The 11509-nt window shown below is 53.1% G+C and overlaps 1 protein-coding gene across 1 annotated transcript in view; it reads left to right on the top strand.

Moving 5' to 3' along the window:
* The window catches only part of EEF2 (eukaryotic translation elongation factor 2), an 8862-nt gene extending 350 nt beyond the window's left edge, over positions 1-8512 (top strand). Inside the window, exons 2-15 of the mRNA XM_010828131.1 lie at positions 724-938; positions 1779-1960; positions 2052-2263; positions 2714-2892; positions 3005-3110; positions 3621-3734; positions 3840-3978; positions 4098-4293; positions 4909-5167; positions 5533-5640; positions 6405-6758; positions 6905-7087; positions 7175-7307; positions 7792-8512. Coding sequence (XP_010826433.1) covers positions 724-938; positions 1779-1960; positions 2052-2263; positions 2714-2892; positions 3005-3110; positions 3621-3734; positions 3840-3978; positions 4098-4293; positions 4909-5167; positions 5533-5640; positions 6405-6758; positions 6905-7087; positions 7175-7307; positions 7792-7985 — 2574 coding nt within the window. The 3' untranslated portion in view covers positions 7986-8512. The remainder of the gene's footprint in view (positions 1-723; positions 939-1778; positions 1961-2051; positions 2264-2713; positions 2893-3004; positions 3111-3620; positions 3735-3839; positions 3979-4097; positions 4294-4908; positions 5168-5532; positions 5641-6404; positions 6759-6904; positions 7088-7174; positions 7308-7791) is intronic.
* The last annotated feature ends 2997 nt before the right edge of the window (positions 8513-11509 follow it).

The following is an 11509-nucleotide window of genomic DNA, read 5'->3' as shown; positions in this document are numbered from 1 at the left end:
CGAGCCGGGAGAGGGGAGCCGCCTTATGTAACTCGCGGGCCGGGAGTTTCAGTCTGATTTTCTGCTGGGAGCCGTGGGCGTCTTGGAAATGGCTAAAGGAGAGAAGAGTAAGACCTTTAGAAGCGCCCAATCTTCTCCCGCTGTGTAATCTTGGCCTGGTGTCTTGTCTTTCGTGAACCTCCCAGTTGTGAACACCTGATCTAAAGCCACGAGGTGGAGGTTCGCGCCTGGTAGGGCTGCGCAACCCCCCTCCCCAAACCGGGGGTGGCATATTTATAAATCAAAGGTGGGGTGGGTGGCTCTAACTGACCCCCACAACCCCAGAGAGGGGTGACCTTGGAGTTCGGAGAGCTCCTTTGGTTGGGAAGCCTCGGGGTATACCAGTGCGCACACAGTGGGACACCTGAGGTTCAGCTGGACCCCACGAGACCCCAGTATCTACCTAGTATAAAGGGAATCTGTTGTCACTCTTTGGGACTTAGTCCCCAGTTTCCGTTCTGAGTTTTCACTTTGTGTGTGACAGCCAAGATCAGGCTTTTCAGGGACAGGGTGAATTGGACATCTTTAAAGGGGTTTTAACAAAGAAAGGTCGGAGTTGGCAGCACGGGGGACCAGCCTCTTTTGGCTAGGGCCCAGCAGCCTCTATTGATCAAAGTCTCTGTGCTAAGGATCCTTCTTGGAGTGCTGGCCTGTCATGACCCTCCCCTCCTCCACCCTGCCCAGGTGAACTTCACAGTAGACCAGATCCGGGCCATCATGGACAAGAAGGCCAACATCCGGAACATGTCTGTCATTGCCCACGTGGACCATGGCAAATCCACTCTGACGGACTCCCTTGTGTGCAAGGCGGGTATCATCGCCTCTGCCCGGGCTGGGGAGACCCGCTTCACTGACACCCGGAAGGATGAGCAGGAGCGTTGCATCACCATCAAGTCAACGTGAGCAAGTCCCTTGGTGTCGACTCCACAGGGACAGGGGGCTGCTGCTTGCTCTTAGTCCTTGGTAGTGGGCAGGAAGGATAGACATAGGCCTTTTCCCACAGGCTTCTGGGGAGAGGAGCACTTTGGAACTGGGCTTCTGAACTGGGAGGGATGATGGAGCTTCATCTGCTGGGATGGGCACTTTTGCCTCCAGGGGAAGAGGCACAGTGATGGGTGGTAGAGTTAAGGAGGTTGGAGGGGAAGGGAGCTGGGGGCTCTTGGCAACGTCTGGAGGATGCTGTTGGCATCTGGGGTCAATGCCAAAGTCCTGCTGTGTGCACGGCAGCCCCCTGTGAGTTTTCTGACCCCAGATGTCAGGGTGAGAACCTCCCCCACCCCAAAGAAAAAGCAGTGATGGCAGGTGTCTTCATTTAGTCATTTGTCCTTGGTCATTGCTCTGAGGCTCACTTCCCTGCAGGGCAGGGAAGGGTGAAAAGTAGCCTTTGGGATTTCTAGCTCCTATGTAGTAGCTGCCTTTTGACAACAGGTGTGTTGAGCCTGGGAGCACCCAGGTGGATTCTGGTGCCAGGGAAGTGGCTGTCCCTGGCAGAGGGTGCTGCGAAGATAAATGTCCCCAGATGCGGTGGCTCTTGTGTTGGGAGTCTCAAGTTCATCTTTAAGGATGAGTAATGCAGGGGGAGGGGACAGGTTGCGGCATCTGCCTGGCTTTTTATTGGATCCCAGCCTCACTTAAGAATGAAGAGCGTCCACCTGACTCCCCCTCGGTGGGAACCTGATTGACCACAGGCCAGGCTAAGGTGTGGCTTTCGCCTGGCTCACCTGTCCCCATCTTTTCAGGGCCATCTCCCTTTTCTATGAGCTTTCAGAGAACGACTTGAATTTCATCAAGCAGAGCAAGGATGGCTCTGGCTTCCTCATCAACCTCATCGACTCCCCTGGGCACGTCGACTTTTCCTCAGAGGTGACAGCTGCACTCCGTGTCACTGACGGTGCCTTGGTGGTGGTGGACTGCGTGTCGGGTAAGTAGTGGGCACCCCCTAGGACGGCTTGGAACCTGGGGCTGTCCCCTCTCTGGCTGCAAGAGCCGCCTCATCCCCTGCTGGTCTGCAGGTGTGTGTGTGCAGACAGAGACGGTGCTGCGCCAGGCCATCGCTGAGCGCATCAAGCCAGTGCTAATGATGAACAAGATGGACCGGGCCCTGCTTGAGCTGCAGCTGGAGCCTGAGGAGCTCTACCAAACCTTCCAGCGCATCGTGGAGAACGTCAACGTCATCATCTCCACTTACGGCGAGGGCGAGAGCGGCCCCATGGGCAACATCATGGTAGGACAGCCTGACTGCTGGGTTTAGGGTACCTCTCTCTGCTGTGTTCCTAGTAGCCCCTTCCACTGCTCCCGTGGGGCAGACTGGAAGGGCTGTGGTCTTGGGCTGCCCCTGGGGAACTGCTTCTCAATCAGTGACTTCCTGGGGATTCTTGGGAGGTGGAAACTGGGGTTCAAGGAACCTTAGAGTGACAGGAAAGCTGGACTTCTGGGGGGATGAGGTAGTGGCTCCCGCTGCTTGCTGACAGGTGCATGGGGCAGTCCCTGTGGGATCTTTGCACACATTCCCCCCCCAGGGGTTGGGCACCTTGTACATGATGACTAAAATTTCTTCACTTTGACCTGATGGCTATTGAAGAAATCTAAGGTCTGAGGTGTGGAGTGCCTGGGGATTTTGTAGCTGTGGTTTTCGTCCAACTGTTCCAGCTAAACTTGTCTCCTGTTCTCGCAGATCGACCCCGTCCTTGGTACTGTTGGCTTCGGGTCTGGTCTCCATGGTTGGGCCTTTACCCTGAAGCAGTTTGCCGAGATGTATGTGGCCAAGTTTGCTGCCAAGGGCGAGGGACAGCTAGGGCCTGCTGAGCGGGCCAAGAAGGTGGAGGACATGATGAAAAAGCTGTGGGGAGACCGGTAAGTGTTCAAGACACTGCTCGAGTGTCCGTAGGGTTTTTTTTTTCACCCAGATTACCACCCCCCTCGCCGCTGATTTCTCTAACTCTTGGGTTGGGTGTTCTCCGAACAGGTACTTTGATCCAGCCACCGGCAAGTTCAGCAAGTCAGCCAACAGCCCTGATGGCAAGAAGCTGCCACGGACGTTCTGCCAGCTCATCCTGGACCCAATCTTCAAGGTGAGCCAGTGTAAGCTTGGTAGATACCCATTCCCAGGGCTGTCCTTGGGCTCCCCAGACAGTCTGGTACCCAACCTGCTGCAACCGATGGCAAGATGCCACAAGGCAAGGCAGGGCCAGGCTGCATGTCAGCTCGTGGAACAAGGATGAGACAGCAGGAGGTCAGAAGGCCCTCAGTTCAACCCTGGCTAACAGCGCTCCCACATTCTTGGGCTGCATCTTGGGGTCAGTCAGCCTTCTTGACTGGGCAGCAGGTGAGATGTGGCAGAAGGGGCTGACTATTGTAAGCCAGTGAGTTTTCAGTGAGAATGCCCATTTACTTAGGGTGAGTTTTTTTAAGTCTGTTGAGAGATTGCACTATTATTTGCTAGATTAAGTCAGGCGTTTGATGGTAAGTGAGGATTTTTGCAGCTTTGGCCCTGCTCCATCTGTGCCCTTTAGGCTCTAGCACGTAACTGCAGACTTCAAGTATGTTCTCAAGCCCACTTTGCCATCTTTCCTGCATGTTAGGTGTTTGATGCAATCATGAACTTCAAGAAAGAGGAGACTGCAAAACTAATTGAAAAACTGGACATCAAGTTGGACAGTGAAGATAAGGACAAGGAGGGCAAACCGCTTCTGAAGGTAAGTGGAGAGGCTCTGCCTGGAGTCCCACCTTCTTGGAGCTGCTTTTGTTGATTTTCTTTCTGGTCTCTTGCTGACGTTTCCCCCTCACATCCTCTACTCTAGGCTGTGATGCGCCGCTGGCTGCCTGCTGGGGATGCCCTGCTGCAGATGATCACCATTCACCTGCCTTCCCCTGTGACGGCCCAGAAGTACCGCTGTGAGCTCCTGTACGAGGGGCCCCCAGACGATGAGGCAGCCATGGGTATGTGGGGCCTGCCTGCACCCCGGGGGCCTGATGCTGGACAGAGCCTCAGGAGTTTGGAAAGCTGAGCTGCCATGGAATTACGTTTTCCCCTTTGGGGGTTTCATTTCTCTTCTCAGGCATTAAAAGCTGTGATCCCAAAGGCCCTCTCATGATGTACATTTCCAAAATGGTGCCGACCTCTGACAAAGGTCGGTTCTATGCTTTCGGCCGGGTCTTCTCAGGGCTGGTGTCTACTGGCCTGAAGGTCCGCATCATGGGCCCCAACTATACTCCTGGGAAGAAGGAGGACCTGTACCTGAAGCCGATCCAGAGGTGAGGTACTCAGGGAGTTAGAGGGGGCCGAACAGCCTCCTGCTCCTCCTCCTTCATCCAGTGAGGGGGGAACGGTGGGGTCATCTGAATGAAAGAGACCTGCCCGGGGGAGGGGAGCACCAGGAAATAGTACCCTTCCTCCAGCTAAGGGTTCTCAGTGTGATGCAGTCCTGAGCTGGGAAGCAGGTAGGAAATTAGAGTGATCCCAAAGATCACAGTTGAGAGTGGCGCCCCACCCCCCCCAACGTCATTGCTGCAGGTGTGGGACTCTCTGAGGCCTTGACTGCACTAGGGTGCAGAGACTTGCATAGGCACAGCAGCACGTTGCCTGGTCTTGGGGTGATAAGAGCCAGAACCAGCACTGAGATGTCACTGGGTTACTGGCCCCTAGTGAGCTGGCTCTGCCCCTGTAGACATGAAGACAGCCACAGGTTCAAAGGAGGGGAACTTTGTGCTTCCACTGCAGGAGGCTTGGGTTCATTCGCTGGTCTAGAAATTAATACGTGTGCAGTGTGGTACTACCAAAAAAATAAGGGAGGCTTGTCTGGTGACTTGGGGATCTGCCCCACAAGTGCTTGTGTGTTGACATCTTTTGTGTCGTTCCCCCCTCCCCAGGACAATCCTGATGATGGGCCGTTACGTGGAGCCCATCGAGGATGTGCCTTGTGGCAACATTGTGGGCCTGGTGGGCGTGGACCAGTTCCTGGTGAAGACTGGCACCATCACCACCTTTGAGCATGCCCACAACATGCGGGTGATGAAGTTCAGTGTGAGCCCTGTTGTCAGGGTTGCTGTGGAGGCCAAGAACCCGGCCGACCTGCCCAAGCTGGTGGAAGGTCTGAAGCGGCTGGCCAAGTCGGACCCCATGGTGCAGGTGGGTGGCCCTTGGCCAGAGGTGACACCTGCCGCGGTGGGTTGTTGACTTGTTGATGTGATGTGGCTGGGCTGACCTGGCAGAACTCCTGCCCATTTAAATGGTGGTTTTCCACCCAGGAATCCAACTTTGATACACTACTTTGATACAGTTTTTTCAGACTGGTGGGACCCTGAGGCTCTTTTTAGAAGGTTAATGTTGAAAACTAGTAAAACGGGCCCTGATACCTTCCCCCTAAACCCTGTGTTGGGAGTCCACCTTGTCCAGCTGGAGCTGGCTTTCCACTTGCCCCCTGGAATCCCTTGGGTTACCGCATGGTCCTGGGTCCTGCGGTCGGTGTTGGGCTGACGCTTGGCCTTCTGCAGTGCATCATCGAGGAGTCCGGGGAGCACATTATCGCGGGGGCTGGGGAGCTGCACTTGGAGATCTGCCTCAAGGACCTGGAGGAGGATCACGCTTGCATCCCCATCAAGGTGAGGCTGGTGCTGCCACGCAGTGACAGCTGGAGGCCTGCATCCCCTATACCAAGAGGGCTGATGGAGAGCACGACCTGGGTGGGCTCTGAGAGGCCCGCTGGTGGGGGTCATTTGATTCTCCTTCCTTTTGCCCCTTTTTGCCAGATAATATGTGGTGGTGTGACATCAGCTGTTTAGATGCGCAGGCAGGGTTGGAGTGTGAGGGGTCTGCTAACTTTTGCTAACAAGTTTACCAAAAAAAAAAAAGAAAAACTTGTGAAAAGGGCAGACACTGAGGTTCTGTAGGCGGCCCCACCACCGCCAGCTGGTGCACTCTGTTTTCCATTTTCTGCTTTTTCATAAAAATGAGCTCAGATCTGTGTCTGCTTGGCCAAGGTTTTGGGTTTCTTTACATGCTGTTTTTCCTTGTTAAGCCTTTTTAGTTACGGGAATGAAAGTTTCTGTTCTTGAGGGAATTGACAGGTTTTTCATATTTTTTTCTAAATAAGGAAACTATTCTGAAATGGGATCTTGCACTTGTATGTTTGCAATCACTTTTCAATTAATACTGCACATACAGTTTTACCATAAGTGTATTTAGCCAGCCCTGTTAGCAGTGGGCATTTAGCGAGCAGCTAGCTGCACACTTGTTTACACGAAGTCAGGTGGAGCCTGCCCTGCTCTCTATCCTCTGCCAGTGTGAAGTGGGTATCATTAGGAAGATGCTTTTCTGGGGTGTCTGCTTTCTGGGGCAGACCTGACCCTGCACGTTCCTCTTCCAGAAATCTGACCCAGTTGTCTCGTACCGGGAGACTGTCAGCGAGGAGTCAAACGTGCTCTGCCTATCCAAGTCCCCCAACAAGCACAATAGGCTTTATATGAAGGCGCGGCCCTTCCCTGACGGCCTGGCTGAGGACATCGACAAGGGCGAGGTGTCCGCCCGTCAGGAGCTCAAGCAGCGGGCCCGCTACCTGGCTGAGAAGTACGAGTGGGATGTGGCCGAGGCCCGTAAGATCTGGTGCTTCGGCCCTGATGGCACGGGCCCCAACATCCTCACGGACATCACCAAGGGTGTGCAATACCTCAATGAAATCAAGGACAGTGTGGTAGCTGGCTTCCAGTGGGCCACCAAAGAGGTGAGGGGGTGCTCAGGCACAGCACTGCAGGGCCAGTCAGCGGCCGAGGTGGGATTGTGTGTGGTCTTGGGGACAGCTGTGGCCAGCCTCTCCCTCAGAGCTGCTGTGAAGGTGGGTTCTTGATGGTGGTCCTCCTTCCTCCATAGGGGGCACTGTGCGAGGAGAACATGCGGGGCGTGCGCTTTGACGTCCATGATGTGACGCTGCACGCTGATGCCATCCACCGTGGGGGTGGCCAGATCATCCCCACGGCTCGGCGCTGCCTGTATGCCAGTGTGCTGACTGCCCAGCCCCGGCTCATGGAGCCCATCTATCTTGTGGAGATCCAGGTAAGGGGGCTGGGCTGGGAACCCCCAGCTGCTGTTTTGGGTTCTGTCCTGCCCAGCAGCTGCTCAGAGCCCTTTTTTGCCCGACAGTGTCCAGAACAAGTGGTTGGTGGCATCTACGGTGTCCTGAACAGGAAGCGGGGCCACGTCTTTGAGGAGACCCAGGTGGCCGGCACCCCCATGTTTGTTGTGAAAGCCTACCTTCCTGTCAATGAGTCCTTTGGTGAGTACCAGTCTGGTGTGGTCCTCAGATGCCCACTGCCTTTAGGGTGGAGCCCAGCAGACATAGAGCCTTGGCCCATCCTTTCTCATCATGAGGGGAGCTGCCTACTGCAGTTTTCTGCAGCACACTTGTGAAGGAGGGGATGACCTATTTGTCTCTCACGTGGGTCTCAGGACTGTTGATTTAGTGTAGAGGCCTCGGCCTGTGGATCTAAGCACGGCCACAGAGCAGCTGTGCTGGAGATCTGGCTCATCCTCAGAAGGTGCAGATGGAGGCCTGGGGCCCAGGAAGGGCCAGCCCTGCCTCAATCTTTAATCAGTAGCCCTTGTCGGGGGGAACCTTTGGGTGAAGTGTAGGGTAACGGGGTTAACCTCTAACATGACTTCCGGGATCCTCTGGTGTGAGTCTGTGTTTCTGGTCTTGGCCAGGGGACCGTGAGACACATACTGGGTTTCCCATTGAGCACTGTTTGCCCCTTCTGCAGGCTTCACTGCTGACCTGAGGTCCAACACGGGCGGCCAGGCCTTCCCCCAGTGTGTGTTCGACCACTGGCAGATCCTGCCCGGTGACCCCTTTGACAACACCAGCCGCCCCAGTCAGGTAGTGGCGGAGACACGCAAGCGCAAAGGCCTGAAGGAAGGCATCCCAGCCCTGGACAACTTCCTGGACAAGTTGTAGGCGGCCTCCGCTTAGCCTGCCACCGGGTGGGACTCGGCGCGGCCCCCGCGCCCAGGGACAAGTGACCACAGCAACAAGCCCCCACATTCTCCACAACACCTCGAGGCTGTCCAGACCCAGTAATGCTCTGCCTGACAGGTTTCTGGGGCCCACTTCGTGCCATCGCTCAACATGAACACTTGATGCCGTTTCTTTCGATATTTATTTCCAGATTTCAGGGGCAACAAGTGCCCTCGCAGCAGGGACTTATCTGGCCGGTGGGGATGGGGGAGGGGATGGGACAACCCTAACTTTTTTGTTGAGAGGGAAACTTAATGTCAAAAAAAAGTTAAAAATAAACGCATTAAGAGGTTTATTTGGGTAAATGGCCCCTAGTGGATTTTCCTCCAGAAGGGGGCAAGAAACAAGCGGGTAGATGTTCTCTTTGGACAGAAGCTAGAAGGCAGGAAACCCCGCCCGCACAGTGTCACTGAGCACCTCCAGCTGTATTAGTGCCATTGGAATAATAAACTCGACATGGTGGAGACTGTGCGTGTGTATGTGGTCTTTCTCCGTCTGCTCAGGCTCAAATGGGCTCCCTGGGCCAGTGAGTAAGGCCATCGGTGGTATTGCAGTACAGTGTTGAGTATCCAAATGACAGTCCAGGAGTCCATCTGTCACAAGGCCAGCCAGACATCTGTGCTGTCCACAGGGCAGCCACTTTGCCCACGTGTCCCCTCAGCGTTAGAAATGGGAGCAGTGTGCCCCAGGGACTGAGTGTTGGGTTCGTAAAATAGCTTGTTTATATTTTTCTGTAACATGTCAGGGAAATAAACTGAAGGGACCTTTTGGCAAACCCAGTATTTACATAATTGACACTGGTGGTGCTGTAGCAGTCAGGGCAGGCTTGGAAGATTGCCTCTGTCCTCACTGTGGACCCATCCTCCCTGGGGTGGCTCAGAGGTTAAAGCGTCTGCCTCCAATGCGGGAGACCCAGGTTCGATCCTTGAGTCTGGAAGATCCCCTGGAGAAGGAAATGGTAACCCACTCCAGTATTTTTGCCTGGAGGATCCCATGGACAAGAGAAGCACGGTAGGGTACAGTCCACAGGGTTGCAAAGAGTCGGACACGACTGAGCGACTTTAAACTTCCCTTGTGGCTACTTCTATGCTGTTTGTTGCTAAGTTGTGTCTGACTTGCAACCCCATGGACTGAAGCCCCCCAGGCTCTTCTGTCTGTGGGATTACCCAGGCAAGAATACTAGAGTGGGCAGCCATTTCCTTCTCCAGGGAATCTTTTCGACACAGGGATGGAACTTTAGTCTCCTGTGTAGCAGGCAGATTCCTTACCATTGAGCCACCTAGTGTGTGAAGAGGGAGGCAGAGTAGAAACCTGGTGAATATTGCCTAGGGCCAGGTGACCAAGGTCGACATCAGTGTTAAGTCCCCATGATGGTATGGCACCACATGGTCTTCCCAAAACTCATCTTTTCAGTTTTAACTGTGAGAAAAACATCAAGACAAACCCACATTGAGGGAACAGACCAGTATTCAAGTCATCAAAACCCCTGTAAATGAGACTCAAAAAGCACAGAGGAACCTAAGAAGACATGTGACATGATCCTGGGATAAGAAAAGACAGGAGAAAGTCTAGTAAGGACTGGTTAATAATGTATCACTGTTGGTTCTTTAGTGGGGACAAATGTACCAGATTAATGAAACAATAGGGAAAAGCGAATGTGAGAGAGTGCTGCTTTAGCTGTGAAGTGTGCTTTGGGTTTAGTGGAGGAAGGTGGTCCCCAGGCTGGAAGAAGAGCTTTTGTGTCAACGCTTAAGTGAGGATGAGGTGTGAGGCGAAGAAGGCAAGTCATGGTGAAGTGAAGTGGAATTGCATGAGGTTGGGACTATCATAACCAGATGGCCTGTGTCAGATGGTATCTGAAGTGGTTCAGTGTGGGCTTTGGGTTCAGGCCTCTGGGGACGAATCTCAGTTAATGCATTTACTGGCTGTGTGACTCTGGGTGGGTTACTTAAAACCTCTCTGGGTCTGTTTCCCCAAGTATAGAAAGAGTAAAATTTTTTACTTCACGTTGTTGACTGGTATGCAGTAAGGCTCAGTCAATGCTGCTGCTGCTGCTGCTAAGTCGCTTCAGTTGTGTCCGACTCTATGCGACTCCATAGACGGCAGCCCACCAGGCTCCCCCGTCCCTGGGATTCTCCAGGCAGGAACACTGCAGTGGGTTGCCATTTCCTTCTCCAATGCATGAAAGTGAGAATGAAGTCGCTCAGTCGTGTCCGACTCCTAGCGACCCCATGGACTGCAGCCCACCAGGCTCCTCTGTCCATGGGATTTTCCAGGCAAGAGTACTGGAGTGGGGTGCCATTGCCTTCTCGTCAATGCTAGTTCTTATGTATCTTGAGCCTAAAAGGAGTCATAAATCCTCAAGCATTTAATGGCAATACCTATCCTAGTTTGCATCTTTATGTATTTGCAGTATGGCTAATAGCTTCCCAGGTAGTGCTAGTGGTAACCCACCTGTGAATGCAAAATGACTTGAGAAGTAGGTTTGATCCTTGGGTCAGGAAGGTCCCCTGGAGACGAAAATGGCAACCCACTCCAGTATTCTTGCCTGGAGTATCATGGACAGTGGGGACTGGCTAGCTATGCAGAATTGAACACAACTGAAATGACTTAGCAACCCTGCTTATTTAACTTATATGCAGAGTAAAGAACTGAAGTGAAGTGAAGTCACTCAGTCGTGTCTGATTCTTTGCGATTCCATGGACTGGAGCCTGGAGCCTAATAGGCTACAGTCCATGGAATTCTTCAGGCAAGAATACTGGAGTGGGTTGCCATTTCCTGCTCCAGGGGATCTTCCCGACCCAGGGATCGAACCCAGGTCTCCTGCATTGCAGGCAGACACTTTACCGTCTAATGCTGGGCTGGAAGAAGCACAAGCTGGAATCAAGGTTGCTGGGAGAAATATCAATAACCTCAGACATGCAGATGACACCACCCTAATGGCAGAAAGTGAAGAGGAACTAAAGAGCCCCTTGATGAAAGTGAAAGAGGAGAGTGAAAAAGTTGGCTTAAAGCTCAACATTCAGAAAACGAAGATCATAGCATCTGGTCCCATCACTTAATGGGAAATAGATGGGGAAACGGCGGAAAGAGTGTCAGACTTTATTTTTGGGGGGCTCCAAAATCACTGCAGACGGTGATTGCAGCCATGAAATTAAAAGACGCTTACTCCTTAGAAGGAAAGTTATGACCAACCTAGATAGCATATTAAATAGCAGAGACATTACTTTGCCAACAAAGATTCGTCTAGTCAAGGCTATGGTTTTTCCTGTGGTCATGTATGGATGTGAGAGTTGGACTGTGAAGAAAGCTGAACACTGAAGAATTGATGCTTTTGAACTGTGGTGTTGGAGAAGACTCTTGAGAGTCCCTTGGACTGCAAGGAGATCCAACCAGTCCATTCTAAAGGAGACCAGTCCTGGGTGTTCATTGGAAGGACTGATGCTGAAGCTGAAACTCCAATA

The sequence above is a fragment of the Bison bison genome, unplaced genomic scaffold, assembly GCF_000754665.1.
Source record: "Bison bison bison isolate TAMUID 2011002044 unplaced genomic scaffold, Bison_UMD1.0 scf7180017864492, whole genome shotgun sequence".
NCBI classification, from domain to species: domain Eukaryota; kingdom Metazoa; phylum Chordata; class Mammalia; order Artiodactyla; family Bovidae; genus Bison; species Bison bison.
Note: the sequence above shows the minus strand (reverse complement) of the source record. Positions and strands in the feature narration are given on the sequence as shown.